The sequence below is a fragment of the Drosophila miranda genome, chromosome 3 (genome assembly GCF_003369915.1).
Source record: "Drosophila miranda strain MSH22 chromosome 3, D.miranda_PacBio2.1, whole genome shotgun sequence".
In the NCBI taxonomy this organism is placed as follows: Eukaryota; Metazoa; Arthropoda; class Insecta; order Diptera; family Drosophilidae; genus Drosophila; species Drosophila miranda.
In genome coordinates this window covers 10,736,865-10,751,568 of record NC_046676.1, presented here as the reverse complement: position 1 = coordinate 10,751,568, position 14,704 = coordinate 10,736,865, and the positions used below count along the sequence as shown (strand labels likewise).

Below are 14,704 nucleotides of genomic sequence, written 5' to 3'. Positions count from 1 at the left end.
TAGAACAAGCTAAAAATTAAAAAAAGGCTGCAAAAATAGCAGCACATAGATATATACTTTTATAATTGTGTTATTATTTCATCCCATTCGCTATTGCTCCAATCGGTATATTTATCGCTGGAACGTATTAAATTTTAAATATTTCCGTCTCATTTAAAAAAAATACCGTAAGTATACCGAGGAAAAAACGAACCAGGCACACTTACGCCCCCTTTATTTAAACAGTTCAACCAAAACAATAATGTTCATCTCGCAGATCCATCCTATCCTTCCTCTTCACTTCAAAAACCACGATATCTGTCACCTGAACTGACTACATTTTCATTATTTTCGGTGGAATATCAAAATACCCCCTTTGATATTCGATTTGAACACTTAATTCAAAATATTCTTGGAAGTGAACCCTGACATTGTAATTGTACCAATTTCAAATGTGTTTACGCCAACCAATTGACTATTGGCAACAATTGGCGGCACCTCGTTTCTCGCACACCATGCACCGACGAAAAGCAAATACAGTTTGCAGCACTGTTTTGTGCGTGACTGAATGTCGTGACATGCGTGCTTTGCTTGTATTTGTGTAAATTTTATTATTTGGGATTGTTTTCTTGTGAATCCAACTTCTGCAATGCACGTCGAGAAGAAATCGGAGCTCCGGGGCCTCATCAAGTCGGGCGACAAGCGTTGTAAATTGGTTGAGCCAAGGAATACAAAGAGCTGCGTCTGGAGGTTTTTCAACTTGGTCTCCTGCGACGACAAAATAGAGCCGTACGCCTGCTGTAAAACCTGCGGAGATCTGCTATCCTATAGTGGAAAGACAGGCACTGGAAGCTTACTCCGGCACAGATGCTTGCACTCAAACTCAAATAACGGTAAGTTAAGGATCTGATATATTCACGCACGTCACGTCCCTCACTGCCACGCGTGCCCTCCGTGCCCGGAATAGATGGGGCACGGATCATTACCATCGCGATAGAATCAGAGACCGCCTCTTCTGAGTACCGTAATCTGAGACCGATATGTACCTATCTCCGTTCTTTGCAAATAAAAGTGTTTCAAATAAAAGTAACAATTTTCTGGGGTTTAATAGACGTACATACATACATACTGGCATACATAAGTGAACCAAATTGTATGTACAAAATTTGTCAGTGCCCATTATCAGGGTTGCCCATCAACAGAAAATCTAACAAATTTGTATTTAAGTATGTAGCAGTTTATGTATTTGTGACTATTGTAAAATTAAATTTAGCAAATACAACTAATAGAGCGCATTTAGCTATTTATTCAATCCTTTTTTTTGTTTTTTTTTGCTCTGATTTTTGGTTTCTTTGTTTTCCTCCCTTATACTTTTACGTTTTGCAACACTAAAACGGGTACAGCATTGCAACACTGACGCCAGCAACGCTAATATAATCGGCATTTCATTTGTAGAGAAAATTTTAGTTTTTCACAAATTAATTCATAATTAACATCTAAAGATGCCAAAGGGACGCGTGAGCAATGTGTGGCAGCACTACGACATCAACGAGGACTGCGAAAACTTTGCGATATGCCGCTATTGCGGAAATAATATATCGCGTGGTGGCATGGCCAGCAATTTAAAGGGGAACAATACCACAAATTTGTGGACGCATCTGCGCCACAAGCATAGCGACGAGGTGATCGTAAATCCCGTGCAGAGCCGTCAGGGGCGTTTAATTCCCATTATAAAAAAAGGTAAACAACTATCACTTCAGCACAGTTATCAGCAAGTGACCATTTTAGGCGGGAGGTCGAACGCGCTATCGAGTATTGGGCGCGCTATGGCCGACTTGGGGTAAAGTAAACTATCGTGGACTGCCATCTCTTGGTGGCTATTGATGTTTTTCGACGAGATTCAATGTATCGCATATCTTATTAACAAACACTCTATCGCATACATATAATTGCAGAGAAAACTGTGCGAATAACTAAGGCCAAGCTACTGCGGGGGCCTGTGCATGTGGCTAAGCCGAAGATTGAAAGGCAGTCCACATCGTTTGTCGCCGAGACCGGCGCACTCCCGCAGAAGTGGGAAGAGTATGAGCAAAACGATGGGATCAGCGAGGACATCAAGGACATTATCTACAACGAAGATCCGCTCTGCTACAGTCCCATACACGTTATGGAGGAGGAGGTCGCCCTCGAGTCTGGCGAAAAGGTCACCGTGCTGAACCCCAGCGGCCACAGCCGCGCCACCATCAGCAGTGCTCCAGTCGTGGCCACTGTGGTGGCCTCGAACACCAACACGGCCAACGCGGCCAAACAGCTGAAGAACAACCTGGAGACATCCATCGACCGCCTGACCTCGGTCAGCGAGCAACTGAGCTACATCATTCAGCAGAGCCACGAGGAACATGTCAAGGACGACGACTACTACTTCGCCATGAGCCTTGTGCCCAGCATGCGCCAGATGTCGCTGAGCCGCAAGCTATATGTGCGCGCCAAGATCCAGGAGGTTATCTTCAAGACAAGCGAGGAGGCCACCTCCTGCAAGGACGAATGAATAGATTAAGTAGGCTAAGTTTATGACTTTATGTATTCTGTAGATCCACTTAATCATTTATTCTTTCAGCATTAATGTAAAAATTTTATTCACGATAAAAATAAACATCCAAATAAATATCTGGCAGAGAAACGCAAAAGAGCGATATAGCAGAAAAAGTACAGTACATCTTCAATATGTATGACGTTTATTTTAAATAAATTTTATTTAAATAACTTGTTAAGATTTACAAAACAGAGAGCGTAGCTAGATTAGATTTATAATTATTATTTCTTTGTATTATATTATAATTTACAAATCGATTTGCGGCTAAGGTCTGTCTATGCCTATTCTTATAAATATGCATATGGATTCGATTCCTCTCGCTTTGTCCCACTGATTTCGACAGTGCTCTTGTGAAGATCTAAATCTAGATCTAGACGTACAAGCATACAATACATTATAATACAGATTACAATAAAACTCCTACAAATCGGTTAATAAACAATAAACTTATGATGTACTCGTATGCCCATTTCTGTGTCTATTCGTATATATGTATGTATATGTTTGTATATGCACCCAGATATCTTAGGCTTAGGCGTAGGCTTAGAGTCTAGTCAAAAAATCGGTAGTTTATCAAACTTGAATAGCAAAATGTATACATATATATCATATGATGATTTGGTGTTCCTCCGAATGAATTTCGTTCCAAATTGTGGATATGATGAGCATTATACAAAAACGTATGTATGTATGGCTTGTGTTTTGTTTTGTTGTGAGAGATAGATGGCTAGGACTAAGTGCACGATATGTTTGCCAAAAGTTTGTGGTATGTATAAATTTCTTGCAATAAGTATTATGCTAGATATGTATGTATGTATGCGGCAAATGTTTAAGTTGTGTTTAGTGTGTATGTATGTATGTATATCTATTTAGGTATATAACATTTTGATTTCGGTTTTCTCTGGCTGAGTTGAGAGTATTTCCCATAAGTTCGTATCTGGATATGTACATATCCAGACGGGTGTCGTCGTATACAAGCATTTAGTTATGTCCAAAGGTTAATTCAAATTTCATCTGTTTTGGTATATCTGCATTCGTATAATTTTCAATCATCATGGTTATATAAATTGGTATAATTTCCCCTATTCACAGATCCGATAGCTATGATATATTTCATTTAGGTGTGCTATATAGTATATATATGTACATAGAGTTTAATCAAATTTCGGGGCCCCCCCTGGCATGATATGCCCTTGCCGACCCCCCGGATTTCATATGTATTTCCTTTACTCTGATATGGTATTATATATATGTATGTATGTAAGTATCTAGTATGTATCTATATCTATTGCCGAGGCATATTCAAACACAATCAAAAACGGGAATCAATCGACAAAATATACAACTACATATATTGATAAAGTGTTTTTGAATTTTGGAACCATTCTCTATTTTCTGGTTATTGCACTTTCGAGCTTCTGCTTATTTCGGATATCTGGAACTCCGGATTGGTTGGGGTGGGGGGAGGGGATTATTGGTGGCCTGCCAATAGCCTCATTTAGTGGTAATATTATTTGGTTGAAGTCACCAGCTGGCTGGTGCTGTAGCCCTGGGTGTTGCAGGTGGGCAGGGCGAAGGGATTGAAACTCAGGCTGCTCACTCCTAGAAATAGTTGAATACAAAAATTTAATTACAATTAGTTGGGAATTATCAAAGATGTTTGTATGTATGGTATGTGTCTGCGTTTAGGTTAAGGGAAATGCATTTTCCTAAGAAGAAAGTTTCCTATCTTTGGGCAAACGTTAAAATGAATGAAATTATAATAGAGTTAATATACAAATGTGAGCTTTTCCTTATCTACGTTGATCTTTCCCACCAGAGAGACAGTTTTTAGTAGATCAGAATATTTTTGGGGGTTCTTGTTCTTAATCGTAGTTAGAAATATTGGGATAATGCAAATTATAAATACCGTTAATCGTGTGTTGTCTGTGGTGTTTTTTTTTGTAGGTGGAAGTGTTTAGTTTTGTCGGTGCTCAGCCACAGGCACAGATTGTGGGGCGTCCTCGCCGATAGATAAGAGTGGGTGTCTGCCCAGCTGTGTGTTGTCTGTGGGTGGGTTGGTGGGGGCTGGTGTCTGTGTGGGCGGGCGTGTTTCAGCAGCATTTAATTTTAACAGAATGTCGTTACTCCAGCCCATTCCCATTCCCAATCCTGCTGCTCCTCCTTCTGCCTGGACGCCTCCATTGGCTCTTCGATGAGCTCCTGCTGCCTGCAGGTCCTTAAACGGCCGCCGCCGTGGCTGCTGACACGGCCGGATTGTGCCACGGCTGGTGGGGATGCGGATAGTGGTGCGGATGGGCGGCGGCCACATGATGATGCTGCACGAACGCCTGATGCCACGTCGACGACACGGCGGACACTGTTGAAATTAATGGCGGAAAATGCACTTTTGCTGAGCATACTTTGTTCACTTTGTTTGTTTGGGGGAATGAGGATGGGGATGATTGGGAGTGGGAGTGGGAGTGGGTGGAATTCATGTGAGATTTATACAAACGGAAAAGGTATAATCAACTCAATAAAAGTTCTGGGGACTCTGAAGCGATTATGGCTGGCCGCCTATACAAAGATCTGTTCTATCGAAACATCAGAGTTATGAATCTCTATGAAAACTTCTTCTGAAACATTGTTTTGTGTCTTCTATCTTGTTATAGGAGATATCCCTTTCATCCTTTGTGGTTTATCCTCATTCGATACTGTACTTTGCTTTATTCAATCAAGATCTTCTTTCAGGCCTTCTACACCTTCTCGTCTCTTTTTCTCTCTAGATCTTTTCCCTACTACTATCCGTAGAACTGACAAATGGTTTTCCCTTCACCCTTCAGATCTTAGTTCTACGGGGGAGGCGGTCTACTTACTTGACGTGGAGTTGAAGACGCTGCCCGGCGAGGAGGAGAGGGTGCCCATGTTGGGTGTGGGCGCATAGCCGTTGGCCGTGGCTGCTACCGCCGCGGTGGCCGAGGCGCCGTAGGAGCCGCCCGAGCTGTGGGGGGTGGAGGCGCTGCTGCAGTAGCCGCCGCGGGGACTCACGCTGCTCGACTGGGCGCGCTGGTAGTCGTCCTCGGTCCACTGGCCGGTGCCGTCTTGGACGCTGACGGCCAGCTGTCCGGCGTACGAGTTGAAGCCGGTGGAGCCGCCCGGAGATCTGCTGCGCGCAAGGGGTGCAGAGAGGGAGAGAGTGAGAGGCTGTGGACGGGGGACTCGGGGCAGAGATGGTCTTACCTGGGCATTGAGTAGAGGGCCTCGACCAGGTCGGCGGCCCGCTTCAATATGATCTCCTTCTGCAGCTTCTCCGGATCGCCGGGGTGGCGCGGAATGAGCTTCTGCAGGCGCTGGAATCCGTAGTCGATTGTGGGTTCGTTGAGAGCTGCTTGGAGCGCGAGAAAGGGATCGAAAGGTTAGGCATGGACTAGGCGAAGGGCAGCGTGGGATGGCTGGAGGAGGAGGGTGACGACCACTTACAGACATAGACGAAGCGTCCGGGCGATCCCTTGCAGAACTGCTTGCTCTTGTAGGAGAGCGTCACCTCGACGACGCCGGGTATATGCCTGGGCGGGGTCTGGACGCGGATGGCGTGCGAGGTGATCAGCTCGCTCCACACGAGCATCGTCCCGAAGACCACCTGGAGGCCGTCGAAGAAGTTGTCGCCCACAATGATGACTGTGGCGCCGCCCGTGGTCCAGCCCTCGCTCGGGGAGATCGCCTTGATGCAGGGCGTGGCCACCGGCAGGGGCGGATAGAGACCTGCAATGGATTCAAATGGTTTCGAGATGAGTAAGGTGCCGCCAAAGAAGCCTTCCTCTTGGATCTGCCAATTGCTACGAACAAAATGAAAAAGGGGGCATGTCTTTCGGCCATGGGGGGGGGGGGGGGGGGGGGGGATTGCTGGGGTGGCGGGGCTGGCTACGTAAAACGAAAAAAAGTGTTTGGAATAATTGGAATTTTGCTACAGACCATCGTAGGTACTGTCGGGCGCTAGGGGGTGACCGGATATGGACAGGGATGTGTTGCCTGTACCTTCCGTGGTGTCCAGCCGCTTGGCCCTCCGTCCGTGCTTCGAGTTGTTGTGCACGAACATGTTGTCGGAGATGGCCAGCAGTGGTCCGTCCACGGCCACCTGTGTGGAGATGACCACCTGCAAAAGGGGAGAAGGGGGCGAAGAGAGTCGCCGATTAGCACCGATCATCATCGATTCTTGGTTAGGCATCGCCACTCACCTGGAATCTGCGCATGTCCCGCGGGTTGCCAGCGTTTTTCAGGCAGTTCTGATTGCACTTCAAGAAGAACTTCAGGAAGAACCTGAAAGCAATGAAAAGTTTCATGGGGGGAAAATTAGTCAATAAACTCGGCACTGCAAAAGAAATTCAAGAAATCCCAACTTCTACGATTATTCTTTGCTGTATTCCCCTCCCCTTTGCCTCTCAATCGGGCTGCTGTGCTGCCTTCAAATTAAGTCTCTTTATGACGGCTTCGGATGCGGCTTTATGAGCTGCTAATCACGGGTTTCGCCTTTTTGCTGCCTGCTGCCTGCCCCCCTGCCCAGCCGCACTTGCCAGTGCCACTTGCTTGTTTTTCAAGCAGATGTTGGCCCTGCGGCAAGTTCGAGTGCCGTGCCCCTTGTTGCCCCTTGTTGTCCAATCGATGCGATGCCATGCCCGGGGGCTACGGATGCGATAAGTGGCTTGCAGGGCCGACAGCCGGCGAGTGTCCTGCGGCTGGTCCGGGATCCGTGCCCCGTTGGAAATTGACACCCGTGAGTGGCGCATTTAAATGGCGAAAATGTTTTTATGCATCCGGCGGCGCGACATGATAGGGCCCTATCGTCCAGCCCATCCCATCCCATCCCATCCCTTCCCTCACTTCTCCCCCACTGATTTTATTTGCACAAATAATATTTTCCTTCCTTTTCGTATCAGCGGGTGGCCCACCAATTTTCATCATATTTTTTTTCTCTCTGTTTTTTGTGCTGTTTCCCACTCGACAAATTGGACAAATTAGCAGGGAGGGCGGAGGAGGTGTTAACCAGCGGGGAAGCATCTGCATATGTCCGTGCTCTGTGGGAGGGGGTCGGCCAGGATCGCAGGGGGAATTTTTAGAGAATAAAAAGCCAAGCTTATCTCAGACCATTAAAAACCATTCAGCAAACACGAAATTCGATAAGAAATGTATTTTTATATGCCCAAAAATAAACGAATTTCAATTTCAAGCTGATAAAAAAGTAATGAAAATGAATCAAACCGAGGCCAGATTCCATTCACACAGCCCCCTAATGAATCATAAGCGAATTTATACCAATTCGTATATAAAGAATCAGAATTGTATAATTTCTGTAGCTTAAAGGCCGCGCGTGGCGTTCATCGAAATCGGGAAACAGATGTGCAGACCAGAGAATCGATGAGAACTGAGAGACTGGGAGAACACAGACACACATCCCCCGAGAGGGCGAGCCATGTATCTGTCAGATGCAATATCGAGTTACAGCGTAGCGTGGAAACGCTCACAGATGCAACTGCACTGAAATTTGAATACGTATCGAGTGGCTATTGAGGAGGATCATTCACTTGATGGAGGACGAGGACGAGCACCCATCATCGCCCTGCATCTTTATGGGCAGTTAATTGACTTTCTCGGAAGAGGCACCACCGTGCCCCTCTCACGCTTGGATTACAATGTTTTCAAAATATCCTGACAGGACGCATAAATTGCCAGTGCCCCATCCTTTGAGGTATCCATTTGCATATGTCTTCTGCTCGTTTTCCGCTGCAGTTGCGTCTGAGACTCTGACTGGAGATCCCGAATATCCCACTCGTACCAGTCCCTGACCTGCTGCTCGGCTCCCACTCCCTTTGGGGCAATTAAAAATTCCAGTCGCGTCCTGCCAATAAATCAAAGTGTCCTCCATCTTCGGCGGCAACAAAGTTTGCTCTTTTGGCCTCTTCCTTGTCCTTTGTTTTGCCAGCAACGCGAAATTTTCATTTAATGAAAAGCTACGCATCATCAAATGCTCGCACATGACAGAGGCGCACCCACCACCCACCAGCCACCCCCGATGGCGCTTCGATGGGGATGTTCCGCTCTATTATGGCGGGGTCTATTGGCAGCTCAGGCACGTAGAGCCAACGAAGTGCATAATTGGTCATTCATATCTGGAGGTGAGGGCCTTCGCGAGAAGAAATTCGATTGGGTGGAGATTTTCCTGTTTTTAAGTGGGTGGACAGTCCTTAAATATGCCGAATCAATGCCTGGGAGCAGAGGGAAGGCAGATTTTCAAAGACGTGGAAGTCTTAGGATGGGAATAACCTTTCTACTTATCCTTCAGGCTCCACCATCCACTAAAATTAGTTGTAACCCTTTAAAAATTGCTCCCCATCGCTTCATTATCTAAGCAAACTCAAATGATTTGCCATCTCAACCAACTTTATAGTCCCCGTAACACCCACAAATCCATCTCACAGCCGATAACCTTTTGGGCCCCACAGCCCATGCCATCCACAGGATTCGAGGCACAGACAATTGAAATAAATTCGAAATATCTTTATCCAAAAGTTAAGGCTTTTCTTTATGGCCAGGGGGCAAACACTGGTGTGAGGCGGGGCTGGGGGGGGGGGGGGGGGGGGGGGGGGGGGGGGGGGGGGGGGGGGGGGGGGGTGGGGGGCGGAACGATTAACTGTAAATTTGCGAAGCAGCAAAAACAACAACGGGGCCTTATCGCTCTGGCATCGCCAACAAAAACTCGCACAAATTTAATGATGAATTTCCAGAGAGCATAAATCGCTTTACCTGCCTCCTCTCGGCTGGTCTCCGCACTTTCTCTCTCTCTCTTGGCTCTTTGGCGGCTCTCGGATGTTGTCGCTGATGTTATCAGGCAACAGCGTGAACAGGCCCGTGAGGAGCCGAGAGCGTTTTTGGCGCACGCCGGCAAACAGCAACAACAACAACAAGATGGAAAAGGTAGCTTTTGGGTGCCGACAGCTTTGATACCCTAAAGGATCTAAAGTTCTAGGTGGGATACACCTATCGGGGCATTCTTAGCGGACCGTCTTCAAGGGTATCCAGCAAAATATATTCTCTCTCTCTCTCTCTGGTAAGCGTCTAGCGGGAGTGCCGCAACTTATCTCTAATTTTTCACTAACGATAATATTCAAAATTTTCAACTTTATTGTCGCATAAACTCAATGGAAATGACAAAGAGGAAGAGCACTCGTTAGAAGAAGCAAAGCTAGGCAAAAGTCAGGGCAGGAGGGCGGAGGAGAGCGGAGGAGTGCGGAGGAGTGCGGAGGAGAGCGGAGGAGAGCGGAGGAGTGCGGAGGAGAGCGGTGGAGTGCGGAGGAGGGCGGAGGAGAGCGGAGGTGAGCGGAGGAGTGCGGAGGAGTGCGGAGGAGTGGGCGGTAAGAGCCGTGGGGGGGTGGCGGCAGGCCTAAAATAATGCGAAAACTTACTTTCGCGCCATTTCTATGCCTTTTGGCATTTTCTCCACCAAAACACACACACACAAATGAAGAGAGCGAGAGAAATTCACACAAAAACATGGCCGTCTCCATTTTGTTGCTGCTTTTGTTGCTGTTTCTGGTGGTGCTTTCTATTGTTGTTTGGGCTTTATTTATTTATGCTCTTTCTCGGCTTAACGCTCCACGCTTCGCAGCGCCCCAGCAGCACCCCAGCAGCACCCTCTGCACCCTCCTCTTCAGCCAAAGCCACCCACCCTCGAAAAAAGACCCCCCTTCCAAACTGTGTTATTTTTTCCACATCTTCTTTGGCTTCTTGCCCGCTTTCTTTGTATTATAAAGACTTTTTCGGTGGGGTTGGGAGTGGAATTGGAATTGGAGTTGGAAGTCCTTCCTCGACTTCTTCTCGAGGCTTTGTTGCTTGTTTGTTTTGTGTTCTGTCTGCAGCCTTGGCTTTATCCCTTTTGCCGGAAGAGAACTTGTTGAAAACACTTTCGCTTCGAGCGGGAGAGCACAGAGAGCGAAAGTGAGTGGCCGCCTTGAGTGGTTTTCTTATGAGTGAGCTTTTTTAACGGCCTCGACTTGTTCATTTCATTTCAGTGAATGAAGCTCCTCTCTCTCTCTCTCTCTCTCTGTGCGTTTGTGTGTGTTTTTGTTTTGGGGTTGCTTTGGGATTCAATGTCATGCCGTTGGGACCCGGGAAATACCTTTCGAATGTTCTTGCTTTTGCTATTGTTGTTGTTGTTCTTTCTTGTTGTTGTTTTGGGGTAGAAAGAGCAGCTTGTTGTTTTTGGGATTTCTTCATCTTTAAACTGATTATATTTGTACACACGCACACACACAGACACGTAGATATCAGACATCGATAAAAGTAGCTAGCAGCAGACGCACGCACAAAGATACAAATGTATCTTTGCGGCTAAAAAGGCTGCTGCTGTTTACGTGGATGTGTGCGTGTTTGTGCTTTCCCCCATTTCGTTAGCAGTTACCCGTAACCTTTGAACCATCAAATTATCGACCTCATTGAAATGCTCAAATTATGCCAACTATTCTGCGTATGTGTGTGTGTGTGTTGAATGTCAGTTAACGCTTTTAATACCATTAATTATGCAACGGGGGTAAATGCCCAAGGAAATGGCTAACGGAATCACACACACTCATAGAGGAGCACATCCCCAAATTGAGACAAAGACCCAAACGGCGACGTATCTAGATGATGACAATGGGTGGCGGGACGAAAGGAAGGAAGGCAGGCAGGGGGCACTCCATATAGCTAGGATCTGTGCATTTTAAATCCATATGTCCTCCTGGCGGTTCCTTCAATTATGCACATCATCCGAGATGGTTAATTCATTTCGAGGGGTTCAAGGGTTCGAGGCAGAGTTCGAGAGCTCTAGTTATAGAATTTCCTACACATTTGAATCTCTCTTCCTTTAAATTTCGTTAACTTTGTTGCAATTTGTTGAACCATTTGAAAATGTACCTACGTATTTATGATTTAATAAACTGCATTTCCCGGGAGGCAGGCCAAATTGTACCTGCCAAAAATTGTCCGTGCCAATTGAAAGAGTGAAGCGTGGCAAATTTGCATTAATAATTCAATTTCAATAGACATTCAGTCGACTACGAATATGCAAATTTTCGTGGCGAGGCGTTCTTTGAAATGCAAAAATTCAATGTGAATTCCATTTTCTATTTCCATTTCCACTTCCATTTCCAATTCCGTTGATTTACGAGGTGCAAATCAAGTGCAGTTCAAACTCAATTGTTTCCACTTCAAAGATAATCGCAAGGGTCTAGGCACACACATATATAAGTATCTGTATCTCCAGAGGATGTGGGCTGTCTGACTGCGATAAAAATGCAGAAATATGAGACGGTTCCACCATCTCCATCGATAATTAACTGTTATGGGATTCCCCCTGCCGGTCGCTGTCTGCGTTGTCTGCCCAATATTTCATGGGGGGCGGGGGGACGACTGTCGATGGCTGACCGACCGACCGCAAATGCCGTCAAAATGCTGCCCCTGCCTTCGTTTGCTCCTTTTTTTGCGTCGCTTTGAATATTTGAGCAGGACAAAACGTCCTCTGGCGTCGCTCATCCAGGCCAAAACGGGGCTGACTCCCGCCACTCTGGATCGCCACCCTTCCCCCGGCCAGGTGGAATGCATTTAGAAAATTAAAAACTGTAGCCAACAACTAACAGCAGTTTTGTCATCATTTTTAGCGCGATTGCCCGATTATCAAGGCATGCAATGAACGGCATGGGCCAAAACATTTGTTCGCCTCACGCAGCCCAGGCCCGGGACAGCGGTGTCGCGGAATATTGGGCCAGGACATGGCTGTGATTAGTCAAAGGATATCCATAAGAAAATACCATTTACTGCTATTAAATATATATTTATTCCTATATTAAATGGCAGGATATATGTACTGTCTGTACATAGAGGAGGGTATGCTTTGGTGGACACGTTTTGCCTGCCCTCCAGTGTTAAAAATTTCGCTGCGAGTTTTTTGCATATTGGACACCACAAAATGTCAATTCTATTCGTTGTAGAGCGGGCGGCGGCAGGGGGAGTGGGTGTGTGCCGTGTAGTGGGCGGGTGGGGTGTTGGCACTTAGTTTATTTGGTGGACGATGGCGGACAATATAGAAAATTGAAATAAAGCGAAGAAAATGCCAATGACGTAGATAAATGCAAGAGTGGCAAATTTTCGATTGTTCGCTTGAGAGCTTTTTGCCAGTCTCCCTTTTTCTCTTTGTGTTTTTGATACGCTTTCAGAGAGTATTGCGATTTGAACAACACATACATACATACATATGTACATATGTATGCTTGTAGGAATAGATTCGGAAAGCCCTATAAGATTTGATCTTCTGCACAATCTGTCTCGTAGAGTATCAAATGCTCGACTTTTTGTACTTTTACAGTTTGCTTGGCCCTGCAGATGGGTGTTTGAGTGGCTGTTGCTGTTTTTTCATTGCGATGAGTGCGATAGCGGGTGGGGAGAACACAATTTACTCAAATTAAAAAGTCGAACGCGGGCGTCGGTCACGCGATAACAATTTTAATGGCCCTCGCCGATAACAAGGCCAATTGCATGCCTGTCAATATCATTCACGTCATTACGCATACGCCAGATGGTGAGGCAAGACCCAAAAAAAAAGCGAAACAAAAAATGATTTCCAGCAAATCGAACACAGTACAGAACAGAGAGAGAAACACACAGGGAACACACGGTCTGCGTCCCGTCAAAAATGTGTGACAAAAACGTGGAACATGTCGCAGAACCAACAACACGAATAACTCGCCAACAAGCAGAACAAGAGCAACGACCAAGTACGAGATCGCTGCCGACCACCGCCGAAGTGAGCTTTAAATTCACTTAATTATGGAACACACACGAAGTGCATACCAACATAGGGATAGCAACAACAAAAACAAAAACGAAACGCGAAGACAATGCTCGAGAGCGAGTGCGTCCTCGCAAATCATAAATAAAAGAGGTAGCAGAAAGAGAGCAAGTGCGGAAGAGCCAAAGAGGGAGAGAGCACAACCGAGACAAAGCGGCAAACAAAGCAAGCCTCCTCCTCACCTGCCCTCGGTAATTGCAAATCCACGGCGATCTATTGCACAGTGGGACGGGTGGGAGGAAATCAAGTACATGAAACATAATAAGCAAAAATTTCACTAGGAAAATATCTTACATACGGAATATCAGTTGTAGCTCATACAAAAATGTAAAATGTCACAAAATTGTAATACTTATTTGGCCCACTGTGCCGCTGGTCATTGTGTGCACAATTTCGGCATCTCCAAAGCATCCACCTCCTTCTCCTGCACCATCCGCAGATCGCTTGCATGAATAACAGAGATTCATCAATAAAACATGTGCGCAGATCTCCAAGCAGTGCAGAGCAGAGCAGAGCTGAGGAGAACAGAGCAGTGAAGTCGCTGTCGCTGTCGCCGTTGCAGTCTCAGTTGCTCCCTACTCTCACGGCACACGTTCGAACGTCAGTCAGCCGTCGGTTACGAAGCAGGAAGAGAGCTTGCGCGAGCGGGACAGCCATAGAGAGCGAGTCCAAGTTGGAATTGAGGTGCTGTTGTCCGACTGCTACTGGATAGCAGCGACTGCCCTCCCCGTCTCCTCCTCCTGGCTGCTGCTGCTGCTTCTGTTGCTGCTCTTGTCATATCGTATCAGTTTTTGGCTTTCGTCAACCACTTTGAAATGCAAGCATGTCCCCAGCAAACCCCTGCCCACCCCGCTGGCGGCTACCCCGTTGCGGAATTTTCAATCAGTTCCAATTGTTGCGCGCTGCTGACAAAGTTTCCCAAAGAGGGAAGACCAGGAGAGCAAGCGGGAGCGGGAGCGGGACAGAGAGACATAGAGACAGTGCGAGGTGAACGCTTGCTTGAGTGGCAAAATGTGCTGGACCTCCGGCAGAGTTAGCGCTTTAAGGCTGCTCTGCTGCAGCTCCGTTCTGCTCCTCTGCCACTCCTCCTCTCCTGTGGGGCCTTGCAAAATTTAGTTGCGAACACATAGATTATCCGGGAGTCTTTGTCTTTCTGCTGGCGGCATGATCTACTGGCATATCAATGAGCGGGCCTCTGGCCCACGATGGGGAGTGGGGGAGTGGAGCGGCGAGTGGCGAGTGGTGCTTGGCGATTGAGGGGGGGTTCGGCGGTGGTT

General features: G+C 46.6%; 2 protein-coding genes across 10 annotated transcripts in view; one reads left to right on the top strand and one right to left on the bottom strand.

Annotated features, from left to right (window-relative positions):
- The first annotated feature begins 532 nt into the window (after window positions 1–532).
- LOC117188051 lies at window positions 533–2,685 on the top strand. 2 transcript variants are annotated; one of them, XM_033391270.1, is made up of 2 exons: window positions 533–872; window positions 1,935–2,685. In XM_033391270.1, exons 1-2 carry the CDS (start codon window positions 629–631, stop codon window positions 2,525–2,527), a joined length of 837 nt encoding a protein of 278 aa, XP_033247161.1. In that variant the 5' UTR covers window positions 533–628; the 3' UTR covers window positions 2,528–2,685. The 2 variants fall into 2 exon arrangements, with proteins under 2 accessions (XP_033247161.1, XP_033247162.1); XM_033391271.1 differs by lacking the exon at window positions 533–872 and adding an exon at window positions 1,368–1,719.
- LOC108160207 (transcription factor collier) overlaps window positions 2,358–14,704 on the bottom strand; it is a 27,253-nt gene continuing 14,906 nt past the window's right edge. The window contains exons 6-12 of one of the 8 annotated variants that reach the window (XM_017294049.2): window positions 6,787–6,868; window positions 6,524–6,704; window positions 6,032–6,313; window positions 5,792–5,939; window positions 5,428–5,717; window positions 4,482–4,931; window positions 4,082–4,174 (exon numbers count right to left, since the gene is read on the bottom strand). In XM_017294049.2, the coding sequence (XP_017149538.1) occupies window positions 4,792–4,931; window positions 5,428–5,717; window positions 5,792–5,939; window positions 6,032–6,313; window positions 6,524–6,704; window positions 6,787–6,868 (1,123 nt within the window). In that variant the 3' untranslated portion in view covers window positions 4,082–4,174; window positions 4,482–4,791. Of the gene's footprint in view, window positions 4,175–4,481; window positions 4,932–5,427; window positions 5,718–5,791; window positions 5,940–6,031; window positions 6,314–6,523; window positions 6,705–6,786; window positions 6,869–14,704 lie in introns of all 8 variants that reach the window. The other 7 variants (XM_017294042.2, XM_017294043.2, XM_017294047.2 and 4 more) reach the window with 7 other exon arrangements.

What these genes read in the sequence shown, in the direction of transcription:
- LOC117188051 (XM_033391270.1), top strand. Translation starts at nt 629, where the DNA reads ATGCACGTCGAGAAGAAATCGGAGCTCCGGGGCCTCATCAAGTCGGGC. An exon ending in GCACTCAAACTCAAATAACG is followed by an intron (nt 873 to 1,934) that starts GTAAGTTAAGGA and finishes ATATAATTGCAG; the next exon opens with AGAAAACTGTGCGAATAACT.